The sequence below is a fragment of the Gymnoscopelus braueri genome (genome assembly GCF_963280865.1).
Source record: "Gymnoscopelus braueri genome assembly, chromosome: 1".
Taxonomy (NCBI): domain Eukaryota; kingdom Metazoa; phylum Chordata; class Actinopteri; order Myctophiformes; family Myctophidae; genus Gymnoscopelus; species Gymnoscopelus braueri.
This window is the reverse complement of record NC_137603.1, coordinates 40859248-40882009: the sequence shown is the minus strand read 5'-3', so window position 1 is coordinate 40882009 and position 22762 is coordinate 40859248. Positions and strand designations below refer to the sequence as shown.

Below are 22762 nucleotides of genomic sequence, written 5' to 3'. Positions count from 1 at the left end.
GCTATTCATGACCATTTTTTAAATGCCATCGAGTAACATTTTATGAGTATAGAAGGAACAGGGTCAAGACAGCAAGTGGAAGATTTACTTGTAGCTACAATCCGGTGAGGTACTGAGTTTGCTAGGGAATTATCTCACTGTTGCCTTTCACAAGGTTGCCTGCAGAGGTCACCAGTAGTTGTAACAATTTCAGCTCTGATAGTTGTGATTTTATTGTTAAAAATAGCAGTCCATCAATAGTGGAAAAAAGTATTTTAGAAACTTAAACTTATTTATTTTCTGAGATTATTTAAGAAAAATAAACCCTTCTCGTGGTGTATTATACTGTAACTAGGTATTGTTTGTTCACATTGTTGGTGAACCTCCAGTCTAGTTTTTCTCCATTTCTTAAAGTCTTCTTTAGTGCTTCCTATCCCCAGCCAGGTTTTTACATGATGAAAGGCTAACTATACGCACAATCGCACATCAACAGTGGGTGCTAGATTAAGAGAAGAACACACATTTTTGGTACACAAAACAAATTAGCCAACAGTTCGATCTGTGGTGGATCTTTGTCAGGTCATGTCATATTTCACATTTGATTTTGATTTTACTTTGATTGGTGCCACCTTATTTAGGGCATTTTTGGTTTACGGTGGCAACAATTTTGTCTAGCAAGCAGCTCGCACTACATGGATCAAAATAACTTAAAAGCTTAGATTCACTCGTCACTTTCTGCAAGAACTGCTTTTGGATCATGCACTCTTGTGTTTTGAGCTACAGTCAAAACAATGTCACATACAGTAGTGTTCAGAGACAGAGATATGAGACACCGAAGCATTGTTATCAATGATTATACCATATGGTATTGTTATACCATACAGCAAAGAAAAACTAAAACGTCTATGGTGAATTATATTTGATGGATATAGTAAGTAAGAAAGAAACAAACAAACATATAGGTGGGTGGGTGGATGAGGCCATGGTGGTGAGAGAGGAAGAGAGAGGGCAATGTAATTCTTTATTTAATCATTTTCTTCACATATATGCTAACTCGTTCCTTCCTGCCCCTGTCTTTGTATCTCCCATCAGGTTCAAGAATGTCATATTTGAGATCGCTCCATCAGAGGCTGTTGGAGTATTTGATGTGAAGGCCAAGTTCATGGGTGTGCACTTGGAGACGTTACAATTAGAATACCAGGTATGAACATTTTGTATTTCAAAGACTGTATAGATGCAGTGCCGTTATGTGTTTGTCACCTTCTCTGTATGTATGTGCTTCTACTGAGTAGCACTAATCAATTATTGTTTATTTTGTACTAAAATGACTAATCGCTGCTTGTGTTAGTATATTCTTCATTCTGCGTCAAATAGAGCTTGTTGATCTGCAATTTTCACCGACTGTTCGCCTATTTTTGCGGAATATTTGACTATTATTATGATTCACCAGGACTAAGGTTCATGTGGTTAATATTGTCCACGTTTATTATAAACTGTTATCCTAGCTATCTTGTCTATTATGTATATTCGACAATCTCACTGAATTTATGCAGATAACTACCTCAGGGACCATGATTGTGGTGATCCTTCAATTATATTTTCTTTGATTTTGTTTCCCTCAGGATCTTCTCCAGCTCCAGTATGAAGGTGTTGCTGTGATGAAGCTCTTTGACAGGGCTACCATCAATGTCAACCTGCTCATCTTCCTGCTCAACAAGAAGTTCTACGGCAAATAGAGGGATGAAGGAGTGAGGGGCTACAGACACTGATGCACAAAAAAACACCCCACTTACAAAGCAGTACTGAAGCCCTGTTCAATCACCATTCTAGATATCCTAGATGCTCTATTCTGTACTTCGCTTGTGTGCCTATGCAAAATTGTTGTTGTTATTGTTTTATTACTGTTATGTGCATCACCATATGTGCTTTATTGTTAAAGGCAAAGCAGTTCGTGCATACTGTACCAGCATAGAGTGGAGGTTTGAGGAATTGTTTTGCTTAGTCTTTTCTGTTTCGGTCCAAAAAAGAAAATATTTGTTTTGCTTTAGACATTACCACCAACATGTGCATGGGCTTTGATTAATTGTAGAATGTACATTTTATGTAAAGAGATACATTTGTATTTTGTTGTAGCTACTGCTTTACCTGGTTGCCTGGCTGATAGACTGCAAGCCTAATATCACTATTTTCTCCACCAATACCAAAGATCTATGCTGTTTCATACTGTAGCAGAGCTGCACTGCTTAACATTGTGTATTTTGATAGTTATGATCTAGTCTTTACCATCTGACATAGTGCCTTTTTGTGTTCAGTCTTGCATTACTGCCTTAGACCATTGCAAGGTGTTATTATTCTCACAATATTGTGTGTTTGTTTGCAATGGTCTAAGACAATAATGCAAGTAATGTTTAATTTGCCTTATTTCTATATTGGTAAATAGACATGACTTTCTTCTGTCAGTAATGACTTGGATTTGATACCACATTCTGACTTGACTGGGTTAATTTATACTTGTGTTGTGCAAAATATGAATTAGTCTTAAGCATAACCTGAATTTGTCGTGGACTCGACTGAGGTGAGTATTACTACTACATCCCTGATGCACAGAAGGAACCTACAGCGTCTTCCATCAGCCCTGATGCAGATGTGCAGTTAAATCACACAGGTGTGCAAGTGAGCATGTTCGTTTGCTTTCTCAAATGACGTGCAAAAGTGTTTATCTGAAACACAGATCATCCTGACTAGCAATTCATTAAACAGAGATTTTAAATCTGCTAATCTACAAACTATGCTGTATAGTGATAGATTAAACGGAACGTTGATGACAGAGAATTGTTTTATAGTGTCATATGTTAAATAGATTCAGCAAGCCTGTCCTTATTTATATTTTATATGTTGTCAGTCCTCAATATATTATAGTTAACATTTGCAAAGTTAAGGACAACATGTAGAGGAGCTTCTCAACCCTTAGAGCATGTGCAGTATTATGGTTAATTTGACTTTTGGCTCCAGTAGATGTCACTCTACTACACTATCCTTATTTTCTTAAAGTATTCGATTTATTCGCATTTGATTTATTTCAAGAAGCCTTTAAATGAGATACTGCCCTGATCAGAGGAACAAGATGTTGATTTCCTTGTTGTAAAGTATCCCTGTTTGGAGTTTTGACACTGTTCCCTAAAATTATGATCTGGGAGCATGTTCTGTGTATTAAATTTATTTTACATGTTTTAGAATAAAACGTTATAGCTCCTGGATTTAGGACTGTCAATGTAACGTAATATTCTCAATCTATCTCAAATGAATGCCCCAGTACTGGGCCCGAAACATGTGTGGTCCCAATGTTGTGTTGTTGCAGTCATCCTAATAAATAAAGGATTTGTCATATTCATCACACCAGCTTTTTACAAACGTCTGTTGTCATTATTATTGTCATCATCAGCAGTGATGGAAGTACTCACATGTTTTACTTAAGTAAAAGTATCAATACTTTTATGTAGATCTACTCTGTTACAAGTAGAAGTCCCGTATTCAAAATGTACTTGAGTAAAAGTACAAAATTATCTGCATCAAAATATACTTAAAATACCAAAAGTACTCATTGTGCAGAATGTCCCATTTCACAATCTTTTGAAAATAGCCGATGCGACCATTGAGCTTGTAGATCTGCTATTTTCATATTTATAGGGCTGAAGTGGTTAGTGTGTTTTGTAATAACCAAAATCTACAAAGTAACTCGTTTTTTAAGTTTTCATAGAATTGTTGAGTAAAAGTACAATATTTTCCTCTGATATGGTAGTGGGGTAGAAGTAAAAGTATTGAAAGTTGTAAATACTGAAAACTCAAAATTGTACTTAGCTACTTTACACCACTGATCATCAGTTTCAGTAGTAGTGGTGGTAATAGTAGTAGTAGTAGAGTCTATTTGTTATTCTTTTCGCGTTTTGTCGCCGCCTTGTGGATAACATGTGAACGGCCAGTGTTACCAGGGGTTGTGTTGGTGTGTTTTACTCAGTACTACGATAACAAGCCAGGGCACAGATAGATAGTTGTTGGCTTGGCTCCTGTACTGTAAGCGGCGGCTATTCCGGCTAATGAAGTGAATTTATTGTGAGATCTCACATCAGACGTCAGTTGGAACGGGACGGACTGACCATGGCTTATCTTTGGAGTTTGTTTGGATATACCACAGATGTCTGAGAGGTCTATATCCGTGGATTAACTGAAGAAGACCACAGTCAAATCGCGTTGTTTTATCAATTCGATTTGGTACATTCTGGATTATACTGATCTTCTGCGAGATTTTTGTGGCTTTCCATCCAAATAAGAAGCAGTTGTTGGCTCTAGTTTCATTTCAGTAGCCCCCCGGTCGGTCGGTCCGGGACCAGATCGATCGGCGGACCACTTGTTGAGATGTGGGATTCTTCTTCTTGAGCAAACCTTTGCCCCTAACGTTATGAGTTATTGTCCGTGCACTCTCTCTCTCTCGAGCATTGCGCAATTAACACACGTTATTAAGTATCTATCACAGGCGGTATGCAAATGAGCTGACTGTTAAAAAGTTGAAGGAGTGCTTTCTGTCCAAATCATCTTAGAAATTATGCTGACAATAGCAAACCTATGCTATCTAGCTAACTGCTAACCTAATGTCCTCGTCGGGTTCAAACATAAATCACTTGTTTTGGTGAAATGTCCGGTCTTATTCTTTGGCCGCTGGACTCGTGTAGCTAAATAATAATAGCACAGCATTCTATAAGGACCAAATCTGACTACTTTTGCGGCCAATTTTCTATTTGATGGGTTAGTCCCATTTCGCACGATAGTAAACAAAAATATTAATACATTGAACATTTTAAGGAAAAAATATATACTATAGGAGAGGGGAAAAAAACAAATGTAACTTCACACAAATAACTAGTGAATGTTGGCATCTGTACTGTCACGAACTTCTCTACGGCGACAGAGAACTTTCTTTAAAGGCTAGGACAAAGATCACGGGGATGGGACGGTGACGTTGCAAACGGTCCGGGAAGTGTAGTTAGATTGTAGTTTCACGGAGCCCCCGTGAATCGCTTGGGATGTGACGTCACTGTCGAATCCTTGACATATATTTTTTATTCTAGGTTAAAAAGGCAGCTTTTAGCTTTTAGCCACGTTAGCAGCAACGAGCTTGGTTTGCAACAACTAAAACTTCACGTCGACACCACACACACACACACACAGGCTGAGCCAACTATGTGTGACACAGTTCTCTGCTCTGATGGATTCAGTGAAACATGATCTAAGCGTGGTGCTCGTCAAAACATAAGACTTCCAAAACACACACACACGCGCACACTGTGTGTCAACACACAGTTTTTACTGTCTGTCACTGGAAGTTTAGTGAAGGAAGTGCGGCCCTGCACACACACCATGTCCGGATCCCCGGGCACGGGTGCCTCCAACCCGAGGAAGTTCAGCGAGAAGATCGCCCTGCACAACCAGAAGCAAGCCGAGGAGACGCGGGCCTTCGACCAGCTCATGACGGACCTCACCGTGTCAAGGGTAAATAAATAAACACTTGTTTTCATTGGGTTGTCCTTTCATTTTGCCCCCCCCATGGCCCGCACAGCGGAATCCACCAGAGTGTTATACTTTAGCTCACTGTTTCCCAAACACTGGGTCGGGACCCATGCGCGGGTCGCGGACCCCATTTTTATGGGTCGCGAGTAAACATCCCTTTTTATTTTTTTGGTTTCCTAGATTTTGTTTTCAATTATTATTATTTATTTTTAATACTTTTTTTTATTTCAAAATAATTTCATAACTGAATACAAAAATTTCAAGAAATTTCATAAATTAGAAAAAAAAACGTATGAAATAAAAGCCGATCTACAAGTTCACAACATTGTGAGCTTGTAGATCTGCCATTTTCACTAGTTTGGGTCCCGGGGGAGACATCAAATGTCTCTTTTTGGCAGTTTTGGGTCTCAAGCTAAAAAGTTTGGGAACCACTACACTAGCTCACAGAGTAAATAAAACGTCTTCATAGTGGACCATTTCCTCAATGTGTTACAATAATGATTTTGAGCTCTTCTGGCAATGGCAAGTTGTCTTGGTTTGACAGTCTGTGTGTGTGTGTGTGTGTGTGTGTGTGTGTGTGTGTGTGTGTGAGAGAGAGAGAGTGAGTGTGTGCGCTCGCGTGCAGCCATTGACAACATTGTTGTTGACACTCGATCACGGTGTTTGATGCTATATTTATTCAACAGGTCCTTCACTACAGGAAAACTGTGCACCTGCTGATGAAACCCATTTATAGGGAATCATCCTCTTGCCAGACCAGAAAGCAATATAAATAAGGTCCTATGTAAATAAATAACTAACTAAATTTCAAATCAGCTGCCTCTGAACAAGACCTGAAACTGAAAGTGTCCCATCATCTCAAATTGTGCAATGAAAATCTAGTGGAAACACTGTCACATCTTTGAATTCTGTCATCTAGATTCAATTCTAGCCAAAGCTGGCCTGTTGTGTTCCAGACAACAGTCATTTGGATCCCCAATGTTGAACCATGGTTGCACAGGTTGTACAAGCAATAGAGGGTAGCTCAAAGGGGTTTGACTTGTCACATAACTTCATATCTGACCTGTCTTGTCCTCATTGTGCTTCAAGAAATGTCTCTGTTATCCAGGTTTGCAATTTCTCAACCCATGAATTTACTTTTCTCTAAAAATCTATCTCAAGAAGTTTGCAAGCATACATGACACATTCCAAGACATAAAAACTGTCCTCTGGGAGAAAAAAAACATAAAGCTTCCATTCAGATCACTACCAAACTATTGGTTCACAATGTGGCCTTTTATGTGAGGGAGAGCTTTAAATGGCCAGCCAAAGAGGATGTGGTTTTGAGGCTATACTGGGTTAAGCTTGCCATAAAGGTATGAACTGTCAGTGACCCTTATGAGACAGAAAGGCCCAGTGACTGCATCCAGTCAACGAGGCTGGCAATAGAACAGGACACGCTGCCAGCAACGGCTGGAACTTGAAGTAGCTCCTTCAACATTTGCAGTGGTGAACAGAGGACTGGATTTAAAATGCACTGAATTATAAACGGTTGTACCCTACAGGATCGGAATCTGTTTATTCGCCAAGTACAGCATGTACATGTACACACATAAAGAATTTGGCTTGGCACGTTGCTGTCTTGGACACAGCAATCAGGAAGAATTACATGGGAAAAAGATTGCGTGGTAACTGTGCAGCATGTGTGTATGTACATATATATGGTAGAAAGACTGTGCAGCATACTCTGTGTGTGATATATATACAGTTTAGATATATATACCGGTGTATGTATATATATATATATATAGAGAGAGAGAGAGAGAGAGAGATATTAGGGGTGCAGCGGTTTTCGGTTTAAAACCGTACGGTTCACCCTGCACGGTTCAATACGCCTTAATGAACCGTGGATTTTCGGTTTTGCCAAAAAAACAACATCACTCTCTGAGTTCCCTGTGACCGAATCTAGCTGGTGTTGCTCGTCAAAAACAGTCGATCCACAAGCATAACAACTTGTTGTTGTCCTACCACTCGTAGTAGGAGCTCATTAAAAGTAGTTATTTTAGTCAGACCAGTCCCAACAAAGTACTCCATGACTGTAGATTGGAACTCTTCTTGTAAGCATGATAAGCATAACATCCTTATGCAGAGATTAAATGTCGATGTTTATTTGACGTAAACTAAACTTTGAGTGATGTTTTTCTTTGCGACAGTATCTCCCCCCTTCCCTGCACAAGTGTGAGGCATAGTGACATAAGGTGCATTTATTTGCCTTGAGCATAATAATGAATGTAAAGTCTGTGCAGCATGTACATACAGTATAAGGTAATTTTACAACTCTGAAACTGTTTCATGAAGTCTACGGTATATTAGGGGTGCAGTGCAACAGTTAATCGATTTAATAAATTGTAAAAAAATAATAGTTTTTAGTCAGATAATTGTCAGTAATAGCAGATCTACAAGCTCACAACACATTGTGATTTGATGCGTTGTGAGCTTGTAGATTGTCTATTTTTGAAATTTGTTTTACTTGGACACTAGACACTTTTTCTTTGAGCATTTTCAAAATGGCAGGCAGATAACTACTGAGCAATAATTCATATGTCTTGTCATATAACGTATACGTTAAACCTGTTGTAGACTCAATAGGTAAACTATTGTTGTAGACTTTAAAATGGGGTTGGGGTGTTCATAGTCTCGCGTAGCCGGACAACTATTCCACAATATCCGAATGCTTTATGGAGTCTGGAACTACACCTCCCGAAATCTGAGGCAGGAAGCTAGCATCTGTTAGTAATTTCCGTTAACAAAAATATATAAAAAAATATCTTTACATAAAATGTTTTGATTTCCATTTCTGCTAAGCAACAAGCTATATATGCTTCGATGATTTTTATTTATATTAGGATACAATTGCGCGACTGTAAAGACGAAACGGAAGTGGGGAGGAGGCTTCACATCCGCTTTATCGCTTGATCATCAACAGAGCTTCCGTGCTCAAGACTGTATGACTGGAAGCATTTGAAAATTGTGGGAGGCTGGCCACGCGAGACTAGGGTGTTCTTTCGATGTGGGATATAAGATGACAACCCTGTAATTAAAAAAAAGTACAGGTCATGTTCTACTTGACCAAAGGTCATGCCCACTTGCCCAAAAAGTAAATCGTCCATTGTAAAATATAGGTAAATTTTGAGTCTTTTTGACGATCCACAGAAGTTTTTTTCAACGCAGATGTAAACAAACATAGTCTCGGTGGAAAGACGAGTCTCTCTTCTTTGCACCTGGAAAAATAAACATTGTAACCGCGATCGTACGTTCTGTAGTTGGCAGTCAAGCGTTGGATTTGAGATGACGTAATATTACGTCCATTCATGGCAGTCAATGTGTTAACAATTAATTGACGTATTCAACCCAAGTAGCCACTGCACGCAGACTGTGTGTGGGGAAGAGAGAGCTCTCTGGCCATGTTCAAGTGTTTATAGACAGATATCTTGTGTTGTGTTTTATCGCGAACTAAAGACAATTGCTTCCCCACTCGAATGCACTTGCCCATTCGGGTAAACCTAAAAGCAAACTCCACTTGCCCAAACGTTTTATTTACTTGCAATGGCCAGTCAGGCAACTGTAAGTGTCAACCCCTGTGTAATGTAAGCAACAATGTTTGTTGCTTACATAATTAATGATGGGTGTATTAGATTTAGGTGGGCCAATGTGCAAGCATTGACAATAGTAATCTGTCAGTGTTGTCAATGCTTGCAAATTGGCACACCTTCGTAAATCTAACCTTACCATTATACATTTCACTAGCTGCAGCTGCATTGCTTACATCACAGTGTACTAAGGTGAGCCTGCCATGTTCTACCCTTGTGTAGTTTTTAACCTGTAGAGAAAAACAAATGGCAAAATCAGCCAAGGGCTTCATTCTCCTTTAATCCGCAGGTCATGTAGAGTATGAAAGAATTCACGTAATGCTTTGACTTTTTATCAGACAAAATAATAAAAACGATTGTGAAGTGTCTGACAGCATTAACCACGGCCACTAACATTTGTCTCTTGTTAACTTGTTTGATTTTCTACACATGAACTAGGCCTTGAGACACAACAAGTCATTGTCCGGCTTGTGTGTTTTGTTGGTATTCTCTCAGAGAAAATGATCTCTCTGTCCAGTCTGTGTAAATCTATTGATAAAAATAAAATGAGGCCAGTCTTTGAGATTCAAATTCTGCCCTTTCAGCGGTGTAAGGAAGAAACGCCCATCCAATTTGCTTATTCCTGATCACAATTGATGATTGGGACTGTTTACCTTACCTTGGCAGAACAAGCCGCCTTCTGTTCTCTGCGAGTGGATCCTTGTGGCATGTTGGTGGTGAGGTGGTTTGCCAGCCATGTTGCCATTTCCTAGAATGTAATATTCCCTATGTTGTAAAACGAATCACTTTGAATGGATGATGTTTATGCCTTTTTACAATTTCCTTCCATCTAATAAACCCATTGGTTCAAATGCTGCACTATTTGTGGTATGAGAAAGTTTTTTCTTATGCAGAATGGAAGCTGTTGTGATTGGCCGAAATTATTTTGTCACCAGTCTGCTAACATTCATCCTCCTATCCCCCTTCCTCCTATCCTCCTATAATTCTACAAACCTCTGTCTGTCCCCAAAATCTCTTCTGTCCGGTTCTCCTCAGTGGCTGGAGCAATTGATTTGCATTTGCACACGGCCATTGGGACGCGCGTGAGTTAGAGATGCGCGGATGGCCTCTCACGTCACCCGAATCCGCATGTACAAATTAATTATCCGCCCGTTATCCAACCGCAATAATTATATTATCCAATTTAAATATCCGCACCAACCGTTTTTCCCGTATGTCAAAATATAATTATTTTCGGGTATTCCCCGTTAGTTTTAGTATTAGTTGTGCGATGCGATCACAAAATGCATTGATTTAGCCTATGGGATGTCGGTGCGTCTTTTTTTTTATTTTTTTACCGGTGCTGCTCTGCTGCGCTGAACATACAGAGCGCACTGCTCTGCTGCACTGAACATACAGACTCTGTGCGGCATCCAACATACAGGCATCCAACATACATGCGGCATCCAACATACAGAGCGCACTGCTCTGCTGCCAGCGCAGCACCGGTTTGAAAAAAAGAAAAAAGACGCACCGACATTCCATAGGCTAAATCAATGCATTTTGTGATCGCATCTCACAGAGGCTGCTCTACACACTCACACAGACACAAGCACGCAGAGATTTAGCTATTTTATGGATAGATATATTAGATGTCATTAATTTATTTACCGCAATATTTCACCCGCGGTTTATCCGATTTTAATTAATAATTATATTTGATTGACCCGAATCCACCCAAACCGCGGTTAACTGCGGCAACCGCGGCTAAAACCGCGATCCGCGCATCTCTAGCGTGAGTGTATGTTGCAGTCGCCAAGTCACTTTCCATCCCTGATCTACTGTTTGTGCACAGCCAAGGGCCCAGCATTGGCCTTTGAAATTGAGTCTATATAGGAAGTGACAGTTCATATGAATGGCCTGTAGTTTCGCTGTTTTACCCCTGCTGGTGTCAGAAATATTTTTTCTCAATGCAAGTGGGTGGGTTTTTGACGAACTTTAGACTTGATTTTCTTACCTTAATAAACATTGTCATAAATACTATATGCTTCCAGTTGCTAGTTTAAAGTCTTCTTTCAATCATCATGATATGCGTTTTGGTAAATTATGGTCCCATACTGACGATAAAGTAGGGTATGCTCTAGGAGGGGCGGGATGATTTGATTGACAAGCTACACAACCAATAGCATTCATTTCCGGTTGCATTAGCTATCTATGACGTGATATGACACGATATAGAAATATGGCGGATTTTAAATTCCTGAACAATCGGCTTAATTTACGGTCTGTGTAGAAACCAATGGGGTCGCTTTGTCATTTTTACAGTCTTATGTGCACAGCGCATAACCCACACTGCACATATTTTGGGTGCTCATATCCCCCGACGGGTATGGTCTAGTATGCTTAACTTATACCTCACCGTATGATGGTGCCGGCACTGCCGTGTGCCGAAAACAGCAGATCTACAAGATCACAATGTGTCGGGATAAATCAGACTTTTAACAGTCAGTATTGCCTGTCCTTGATCAGAGTGTTGCCTGAATACTTGGAGAAGATGATGTTTGTTTGACTCCGATTTTTGGACACTTTATTTGTTTAATTCCGGGACAGTGCACATTAATGAACATTTAAATCAATACACATGATTGCTTGTAAATATGCCGGATTTAGCTAGAAGCTAAGTTCCATCCGTAGTCCCACATACCTTTTCCCTTGATCCCAAGTCAGTATTTTGGATGATTTTCTTTCCTTAAAATGTTAAGCATATATGCGCTCAATGTGGGGGGAAAAACAGACAATTCATGTGTACGTAACTAACTACGTATGTCCCATCCCCCCCCCTCTGACCAACAGGTACAATATCAGAAGATCCAGCAGCTTCGTTTGTCTCAGTCACGGGCACAGTACTACGGAGGTTCTTTACCTAATGTCAATCAAATTGGCAATGCCGGCATTGAATTTCAGGTGAGATCTTAACTGAGTACCTTTGCCTTGGGGGTACATTATCATTTCTTAAGTTGTACTAATTTTGTTTTTGTTAGTTGTTAACCGGCTCACCTTGTTAACCACTTTAACCCTAGCATCCCAATTTTGGGCATGTCATAGACAAAAATAAATACATCTATTTCTTTCTTATTTTTTTCCGAAAATTGCCGATCTACAAGCGCACATGACCTTGTAGATGAGCTTGTACATCTGCTATATTTGGGTGGTTAAGTGGTTAAAGTATTACTATCTTTACCAAACACAAGTTCTTGTTCTCAACCTGGACTTCCTCAAAGCCAGGCTTGTTTTGACAACAATGAGACACTCTAATATTCTCGGCACCAAGAGCTAAAACAGCCCAACACTGTACTGTAGTTTCAGAAGTGCAAAGCAGCTACTCTCTTGGGAACGTTAAATCATTCAGATGTCCTTATGAAGACAGGCAAAGACAGAACAGTAGATCTGCACTCTCTGCTGCAGCTCCAAGTCATTCTCAACTCTCCTTTAAGAAGTGCAGTGCTGTACGTAAGCCAACAGTGCTTCTCTGTAGCAGTGGGCCTGTATCTGTGTCAGCTCTCTGAGGAGCGAGCGAGGCCAGGGCACAGAAGCTCCAGCTGAAAGTACCCTTGTTGCCTGGAAGAATGGCCCTTTTGAGGTAGACAAGAAGGTAGTGCAGCGATCCCTGCGCCATGCCCGGGGTCCCGAAATCTATCCCGGTTATGGCGAGAGAAGGCCACTCTCAGCTGTGGAGACTTGGCTTTTCATCCCAACCTTTTAGGAAGGATGCTCCACGTGCTCAGGGTCCTTTTTTTTAGAGCGAGATTAATCTAGTCGGCTATTATTTGACTTTTTAATTGTGCAGCCGATGTGTCCCAATTTGAACCACTTTCAACCTGGCGTCTCTATTTTGGGCATGTCATTATAGTCGAAGATTTTCAAAAATCTTCTAAAATAGCTAATCTACTTGCAGATCGGCTATTTTTTTTAAAATCCACTGTAAACATCAGTAATTGGTGGTCTAGGACTCCAAAATTGGGACCCAAAAATCTGGCATTGGTCTGGGTCTAAAGTGTAGTATTTGTGTACAGGATTCTGAGCCTGATGTTGTAGCTATACACTGTAAAATCCTGAGTGTTCATTTCATTCTTGATCCATTTGTTACATTACACAGTTGTACGTTCTCAAAAGTAGAATTAACATTCAGGATTTATGTATAGCAGGCTCAGAACCCTGTACACAAATACTAAACTTTAGATGCTGACCGATGCCTGTTTTTTTGGGGTCCAAAGTCTGATTGTCATTACACATTTGTACATTCTCAAGAGTTAAATGAACACTGAGGATCTACAGGCTAAGCGACTGGAGATGACAAACAGATTTATATATATTAAAATAAATCATTTTGGGTAATATATATAATTTATATCCCTTCCTGTCTCCTTCTGTGTCTCGTTCACTTTTTTTAATGTACCGTCTCTCCCTCAGGGTGGCTTCCCCTCGGGGCTTGACTCTCTCCGAGGGACACGTCATCACGGGCTGGTGGAGAGGGTCCACAGGGATCGAAACCGCATCAACTCACCCCATCGCAGACCCATCGACAAACACGGACGGCAGATATCCTTCTAAAACAATCTCACTCCACCACATGTAGACGTTATCTTAACCCATTCAAACCGGGAACGCATCTGTGTAACCACTTTATCCATATCTTTATACTTTGGCTATTAAAAAATAGAGTGCTGCGATGTAGATCTGCTATTTTTCAAGATGTGTGCAAATCTTTGAATATATATATATTTTTACACTTTTACATTTTTTTACGATTTGCCGCACTACGATCTTTTTTAATAGCCAAATAAAATCTAAAATGACAGAGATGCGTTCCCGGATTGAATGGGTTAAGACACTCGTCATAGCGATCCATGTGTGTCTTGAAAGTGGGCATTGTGGCTACCAGGTGGTTGGCCTTGGTTGCCAGGTTTGATGTCCACGGTGTGGTTATAGCTGTGTGATGAAATTCACCACTGTAGGCTGCTGTTTATGTTGAAGGTGCAGTTATCATCATCACTATGTCATTTCTGGTTATTATGATGACCAGAAATGTGATGCAAAGTTGGTGCTGTTCATTTATGTTTAACAGCAACTACTGTATGAATTTGTGTTTGTGTGTCGCACACCCATTTAGCTCATGTAGTTGTCTGTGTTCATTAGATTGAAGGTGGTAGTGGGAGGATTCACATTTGCCAGCTTTTGTGTGTTGGATGTCTGTAATTCACTGAATGGGAGAGAAGGTAGAATTTTACATTTAGATTTAAGCTGTCATCCATCACCAGCCATCTTTTAATTATCTTCAGAATGGGGATTTATAATGGTGTCATTTAGAATTATTGTAAAGGGCTGTCAAAATTGACGTTCTATTCGAATATTTCTTCCCCAAAAAAACACAGTTGTTGAAAATGTTTAACCTTTGAAATTTTAAACGTATACATTTTTTATATTATTAATATTGTATGCTGTAAGACTTCATTTAACACATCGACCGCCAGAGGTTAATCTCATAATGTACTCACCAGTGCCAAGGTGTTTTTGTTGTTTTTTTGTTTTTTTTCATGTCGCCATAGATCTTGTTAAAATCCTTAAGATTGAGATTGAGCCGGTCTGTTTACATCCGCGAGATCTCCCTGTATCTCCCAGTGAAGATCGCGTGTCAAACGGGGTATCCATGTTGTAGTTAGAGCGGATTACGTTAAACAGTGAAATGCGAGGAGAAAAAACTACAGGAAGAGAATTGAGTTTCAGTTTCGTCTGTAGAACGAGGGCGGACGTGATCGTCAAAACCGGATCCCAAATAATTCCGTTTCCGGTCATCAAACCGGAAACGGAAGTGGATCAAAAAAATTCCGAAAGTGCACCCGGACCGCGCATGCGCGAAAAGACCGCAGCCCGTAGGGCTACGGTCTCGGCGCTTAACAGTTGGATTTAACGGACCGTAGGACTACGTTCTTGGCGGTTAATGTGTTAAAGACCACAGACCCCTCTTACTTTGCGCCGTGGTTGATGAGAAATTGAGCGAGCTGGAGCGAGATCAGATGAATGATTCCTCCTTAATATCGTATTCTATAGAGCACCGAAGTCTCACTGTGTCACTGCCGCTAGAGGCCGCTATCCCAGAGTTATTTTTCTATTGGAATTCCCATAGGGAAATCTTAGATTGTGTCATGTAAGAACTGTGTTCCAAAAATAAACAAATCGGCCTGGCGATTTTACTCATATGGATATGAAGCATTAGCTGGCTGTGAAAAAGTTAATACAAAGAATAAGAAAAAAAAAAAAATCTCCAAACACAGACGTTATCAAATGTAACTCAATATCATAATCGACTCAGAGTCCCATACCTGATGATATCGCTGGGCTGATTTTTTTAATTTTTGGAACACAGTTCTTATATGACGCACTCTTAGCTTTCCCTATGGGGATTGATGTCAGGACTTTGGTACTCTGCTATAGAGTCTATAGCCTCATTTTAATAAAGGCTTATTATGTTTAAATAAAAGCCTGGGCTATCAATTGAAGTTTTACAGAGAACGGACATGCACCATCTTTTCCTTGACATGAATGGGAATTTAACCAAGTTAGAGTCAATATAGCCTGCACTTTTGTAATGTTTTTGTTTAAATACAATTAAGACACAAAGAATTGTGAAGAAATAAGTTTTACCTTGAAGGATAATTCCAGACAGGTTTTAGACTGCTCTCATTGCAAAACTTCGGTCAAATCTGGTTGCAAACTTTCTGTCATCATTACCAAATGGATCGCCCGTTTCAGCTTGACCGACATTATAGTTTTATGTGCATTCATCTAGCCGTTCTACCCATTGGAGATCAAGATCAAGAGAGTGGTGTAACTTGAAGTGTAGTCTTGCAGTCTGCAGACAGATTGTACTGTCATCTCGGGGGGCCAGCTAATGTTCAAGGTTACAAGGGCCCATGGCCACACAAGAACACGCAAGGCAGATTAGGTTTGGAAATCGAGTATTCGTTAATGGCCCTAGTATTGAGCAGAATGAGCACAGTTGATTTAATCTAGAATTCCCACATGTAACAAATCAGTTTGAGTCTGACCAATCGTCTGTTCACAATGCATTGTGTCATGTAACTGAAGTAACGGGTTACACTTTCAGGAGACAAGAAGCGTAGTTGATCTTCAGATCAGAGATGGACAAAGACTGAGACATTTTACATCTGAACCCTTGGGTTAAGAGTGTAGAAAGATACAAACTCGTTCAAGTGTGAACGCATCTACTGCGTTTTAGCTGTGTAAAATGGTCATAAGTCATGGAAATTACAGAGCAGATGACGTCAAACAAGAACAAAACAGTGCAAACTTAGCCTCAGGGGTTAGTAATTATGACAGATCGCTTCAGTCACCTCCAGGAATCCTCAGATAATCAAGTACACAGTAAAATCATCAGTGTTCATTTAACTCTTTAAGTGTAGAAATGGACCTCTATGCTCTCAGAGTTAAATAACACTGATGATTTTACTATGTAGAGCCAAGGCTTCTGCAGCTTCACTACATACCTGTCTACAATTGGAATAATATACTGTACCGAACTCTGGCCCCCTAACCTAATGATAATTCAGGGGAGAGGCTTGTTTCTCTCGTTTTTAGTTCTGAATGAGGATTGATCATGGCTACAAATACTATAAAATAAATGGTCTGTTAGGGGATTTCTTTTAATGTTTTCTATTTTGCATACTTTTTTTGTAGACATTTTTGTTTTATTTACACAGGACAGTGTAGACTAGAGAGTCATGCAACTCAAGGCTCCTGCTAGAATAAAACTGGGGGTGCTGCGATTATGTGGTTGACACAAACCAGTCCGCTACTGGAGTGCCCCTGGATTGAGTAAAACAAATCTTTCTGTGTTTAGACTGAGGACAAGTGAGGGAAAGATGCCAAGTGAACTGTTTTTAGGAGTTGACCACTGACTTAATCAATGCGTCTGAGATTCAGTTTGAGACATCCATACTTCTGCAGCATTGCACACTTCTGTGGCTTTTCAGATTGTTGACAATTCTATGGATTTCTCATGGAAGTCTGCTCTTGTTAGTATGAAATGTGGTAGCCCATTGCTGTGTGTCTTTGTTTTATGTGGATGCAGCACTCATTATTGGGAGAGTCATTTAAGTCTAGGATGACAACAAATTTTAACATCAATCTTTTGGTGACTGTCCATTCTGAGTGAAGATGGCAACTTATATCTCTCACATATTTGCAGAGGAGGATGAAAAGTGCATAAATCTCTCCTTGATGATGCATGATGCATTGAGGGGCTGCACAAATATGGGAATATTAGTTCACACAATTAAATGATTGTTGAAGTTGTCAGTATTGGAAAGCTTAATTTAAGAAAAACTCTGTGGCATTAGATGAAAACATACTAAGTTGAAAGCAACACGCACGTCCCGCTTTCTTTTTCTTTAATTAACATTTAATTAACAAAATTAACATTTCAAAGAAGAAATGAATTCCCGCACACACTGATTACCTGTGCATTGAATTGGTTAAAACAGATTGACATTTTGGTCGCTAAGACCTTCCTTATGATGAACTCTGAAGCCAATAACGGCAGTTCTGCATCCACCATTGAGGAGCTTAGCGGAAATGAGTGCATGTGGTAGATATCGTTATATCGTTACAAAATATTCAGGAGAAAATATCGCAATCTCTTTAATTTGCAGATAGCGTGCCGCCCTACTCTGGGCAACAGATACACATGCGTTAAAAGCAAGAGATTGTGCTGTTCTAGTCATGGTGAAACAACCAGTGATAATCACATAAAGAGGAGCTGGGCAGCTGCCTAACTTGAATCTCACACCAAACCTTTTTTTAAAGGGCCATATGTCCCTCACAGTGGAGGCTTGTATTTCACAAATGAGCCAAACCGTATCTGCACACAGTGAAATCCTTGGTATTAATTTCTGAGAGTGTACAAATGAAACTAAATGGACCCTTACAGGACACTGTCAGAGTAAAATTAACACTCTTTTGAGTGCAGTAACTAAGACGACTGACCTTCTGGAAGAGAACCGAAGAGATTAGTCTTAATATCTGTTCTTGTTTAATGGTAGCTAGACTTTGACTTTTCCGTTCTACACAAATCCTGGTGGGAGTGTGTATAGATAAATGGGATCTACACAGCGAGCTTTGGGATCGAGATATGATAAGCTGGTTATTTTATATATATATATATATATATATATATATATATAAAAATATAAATAAAATAATCATGTAGGGCTACAGGCATTGTATCGTTCAGTCATTTAATTTGATAGCGTATGTATTTCCCCATATATTTGTAATCCCTCTGTCAGCCTCTCTGTCTCGGATTGTTTTCTCATCTATGTTGCATATGTCAGCAGAGAAGTCTGCAGCTTTGAGGAACTTTCTGCTATAAGTCCACCCATTTCCGGTTGTCAGACTTTGATTTGTGAGTTTGAGCTCCGTTGATGTAGTAATTTTGTTGGAGCACATCGACCAGTGAAATTACTTGTTGAACAGGATTATTCCATGTGCTACACAGCCTGTTGGCTAGCCAATAAGATCTCCTCTATTGATGTCTTTGTTTTATTTAAAAAAACTATCTTCTCTTGTGATTGTTGGTGATCTGTGACAGGGGTAGAATTAGACTCTACAAATGTAGAGACGAGAGTAGGCCCTTTTCTGCCACTATTGTACCTCCACTCTCATCAACTTGCTTTATGCTTTCGCACCCATTAACATTTCAATCCTGAGCCACTTGCCAAAAACGTCGCAGCTAGCGATGGCTTTAGAAGCTTTTCTCTGGCAAACACTCAAATAGACTGTCAGCAAGGCACAACAACCCCCTCTGAAGTCCTGCCCTGTTAGAGACAAAGCCAGGAACTCTACATACTAGGCACTTGCTACAAAATCATAATGCCATCATTGTTTCATCAACTCTTTGAACAATGCAGCCCTGTTGTTCGTCATTCTTGCCATCCTCTATGCTGAGGTTTTAGATTAAAACGTATTTGTACAATATAACTTTGTATGTTTTTCTTTGAACATGTTTAACCTAGTCTGTACCCTCAGGATTCATGTCGTGCATTTGGGACAAAAGTTCTCCTCATACCACATCCTTGATTTGTATACACTGATGCCTGTTGTGGCTACTTGGGTACATGTATTGTATTGCAGAGGTTGAGTCTATGTCAGGCTGGAGGACTTTGCTACAATGCCCTCTAAACGCTGTGTCTGTGTGAAAGTAACAATGTCATTAGTCTAATTATTGTCACAGTTTCCCTTAACTAAAGCTCACATGGAAAGCTCTCCGTATGCTGCAGTGTACCTGTCCCCACCTCCAGACAACAACTGGAGAAGGTGAGTGATGAATTCTTACAGATTTATTCTTCTTCCTCAGACTAATTTTGTAGAATATAATGTGTTTCTTCTTGCTGGCTTATTTCCTGTGTCATGTCACTCTAGGACCCAAACAACAGCCATTGTGGTCAATCTCAAACCAGAAATATATCCACTCCTCGGAGGTTCCAATGTGTCAGATGGACACATTTGCATGTGTGTTGTGCCTTCATTGAAATTCCTGGTGTATTCTAACTTATCAGGCTGCTTTTTTAACCTGTGTCTGCTGAAAGGAGTTTGGCAGCCTTTTGGTCAAAATATCATGCTTTACACCCTGCTATCATTGTTATCAAAGTATTACAGTAACAGAAGATCTCTGATCAAACAAATTCATTCTGTGTGTCAAAAACAACAACACTAGACTGTCTTATCCTACAAATATATTAGCTTCAGATTTTCTTTTTCTCAGTTCTGCCTGGCCGTACCTCTCTAGTGCAGTCTGTGTAAGCAGTGAAAGGCTTTTCCTCAGTGTTAAGGCAGACTGAATTATAGCCCGCAATAAAAGGCGGGGCCAAGCCCCTCCCCTGATCACTTCTCTCTCGGTTGTGTTTTGAATGTTGACTTGGCTGGCTGCCAGCCACCCTGCCTTGTCTTCTCCCACCCACTGCATTGCCTCGGCTGAGACGCAGCCTGTCCCTGGCCTCCATGTTGCAGTGCACAGTAACAGCTTGTAAAAGTGAGAGAGGTCCACGCCCTCTTGTCGTTGTTGACAGCAGGAAACAGGTTGGCTGACAAACGTCCTGACCGAGCGAGCAGACATCACAGCGACCTTGTGCTCTGTGAGAGGGTTTGTTTTTGCGGGAGCCATGTGGCACAAACCATGAAATACTTTTTTATTTTCCTTTGTTTGTTTGTGTGTGTGTATGTATGTTGTGGATCCACACTAAGTTGTTCAGCAATACTGACCACTCTGACCCATAATCCAATAGATTTGGTTTGAAAAAGCAAAACCTGTTGACCATCTAAGTCTCCTTTTGACATTCTAGTAGGTATATGACAATTTCATGGTTTTGAAGATATTTCTCAAGAGCTCGAGTGTTTCCCATCACCATATTTTAATCAAATGTTCACACATCCTGGTAATTTTAAAAGCATTGAATGTTTTGCTCTGTTTTGTGTATTTTACTTTAATTTTCCTTCCCTTTTTCTTGTCTAGCTCTTAACATTTCTGTCTATGCAGCCCATTCTGACCCAGCATTAGTAAATCCAACATCCTGACCTGCTCCCTTCTACTTCTCTCTACCAGAGCGATCTCTGTAGCTCCTCTATCTATCCCACCATACATCTCTCTCAGCGGGATTGGTGTTGGCTCCATCGTGCCTCTGCTGGCCGAGCTGAACCTCCTACTCTAACCTGCAGCAGATTGCCCTCACAGTGTGTAACAAGAATATGCTTCCCCTTCAGCGCTGGAGCTATAGTCCACTTGACTGTGTTACAAGCAGTGATGTACAAGTTTCCCTTGGCTGGAAACCACTGTGTCCCTGGGGGGACAAGAACCAGAAGGCTTGGAGAAAATCCAACCCATCTGCTTACCATCAGAGCTACAAGTGATGAAGTTTGATTGTTTTCTGCGTTTCAGTGATGATTTGAGCATTTAGTGAGTATGGCCAGGTTATGTTAAGAATGTATTTCCGATCTGGTCTGGTACATTGTTCTTTACGTCTGACCTGGATATCTTGTCTTGACTAAAGGCTTTTGCTTGGAGATATGGCAGGCAGTGCACTTCTTTGGCCTGCTCCTGCTGGTAGCATTTATCACAATGTTCCTAAGGAAATGGATTGGCCATGAATCCTTTTATCCAGTTATGATCTGCCAGTATGACACCACTGATGCCTAACAGTTTAGGGTGATTTACAGAATATACGTTTTGCAGTACACTTAAAAAGACAAACAGACTGCACTGTAGAGATGAATGTGACATGTGAAAGTTGACTAGTTAGATTAGACTTGGCTGAAATTATTATTAAATACCCAGTGTGGTCTCATTCCATTTCTAGTGAATATCAGGCCAATTATGTCTATAGTAGTCAAAGGCTAAATTATAGCCTATAGTATTAGTAGTAGTTGCTTTGTTGACTTAATCAGGCAAATAGTGAAAGATGGTGATGGTCTCTAGACGAAGCTATGGTCCTAATAATTAGTCCCCTTGTAGAAGGGAATGAGCAGCTTTTTAATTACATCCTGAAATGGACAAAACAAAACTTGTCTTCATCACCTAAGAGGAAAATTGTGACATGGTAAATGAAAGCCAACAACTGTGGCTTACATCAAAGCTTGACCGATATCCTACTATAGCCTGCTATAAAATGAAGGAACCTCTGTCCATCATTCTGTCTGAGCTGCATTTTCTCCCTCAATGGGTTGAGCAATTGATCTGAACTTCCACACAGGTATTTACCATTGGCATATAAAGAGGGTGACAAAGACAATTTTTTACTTTTCCCAAATTTAAGCAGTTTATTAGTGTTTTTGTGAACGGTCCTAGCAGGCTATGGAATGGGATCTGTAGTCGTGGTTGCGGTCCCACAGCCCGTTTGGATGGTGTGTGGAAATGGCGGCTATGGACTAGAGGTTATTAATTCACAGCTGTCGCATGACTTACCAGAGAGCATAAAAAGTCTATAAGTTGAACTCAACCTTGTGTCACTTAAGGCAGTTAAAAAACATATGGATCAAGCAATGCGCCAGAGAAATGCCGTTGGACAAGTATACGGTTCTCACACTCTTTTGCACAAGAACGATGAGTCCAGTGGACAATACAGTAGATAGGCAGTAGTACTGTGCATCACTTGTACTGTAGGAATGAATCTAAAGGCTCTTGTCTTGTTGCATTGAGAGGCCGTTCTCTTGCATTGAGAGGCAGTTCTCCTGTAGTCGCTCTCAGGAGAGAGTGGGGCGGGAAGTGTTTACAGCACTGACCACATCTGCACTGCATTACCACTAGGCAGCCCTGGAAGAGAGCCACAAATCCCCTTAACCCTTTTAGTGCTGTAACTGCTACTACAGTACACTCTGAGACCTGATCTCTGGGTTTTTAGCCATTTACACTCACAGTTTATCCTCTCAACCACTCAGGATTGACATCAAGCTAACCGTTATGAGGGGAGTGGATGGGATCAGATCAATTAAAAAGAGCTGTGCAGGAAGCATGCAATAGGGAGGGATGGGAATTTATATGATTT

General features: G+C 40.3%; 2 protein-coding genes across 5 annotated transcripts in view; both read left to right on the top strand.

The window, feature by feature from the left end:
* Positions 1-3373, top strand: part of iqgap1 (IQ motif containing GTPase activating protein 1) — a 48243-nt gene extending 44870 nt beyond the window's left edge. Inside the window, exons 36-37 of the mRNA XM_080414327.1 lie at positions 1072-1180; positions 1602-3373. Of these exons, the coding sequence (XP_080270453.1) occupies positions 1072-1180; positions 1602-1715 (223 nt within the window). The 3' untranslated portion in view covers positions 1716-3373. The remainder of the gene's footprint in view (positions 1-1071; positions 1181-1601) is intronic.
* A 638-nt stretch (positions 3374-4011) lies between these two features.
* The window catches only part of crtc3 (CREB regulated transcription coactivator 3), a 53304-nt gene continuing 34553 nt past the window's right edge, over positions 4012-22762 (top strand). For all 4 annotated transcript variants that reach the window (XM_080424188.1, XM_080424187.1, XM_080424186.1 and 1 more), the window contains exons 1-4: positions 4012-5523; positions 12003-12113; positions 13620-13750; positions 19482-19541. In XM_080424188.1, coding sequence (XP_080280314.1) covers positions 5392-5523; positions 12003-12113; positions 13620-13750; positions 19482-19541 — 434 coding nt within the window. In that variant the 5' untranslated portion in view covers positions 4012-5391. The remainder of the gene's footprint in view (positions 5524-12002; positions 12114-13619; positions 13751-19481; positions 19542-22762) is intronic.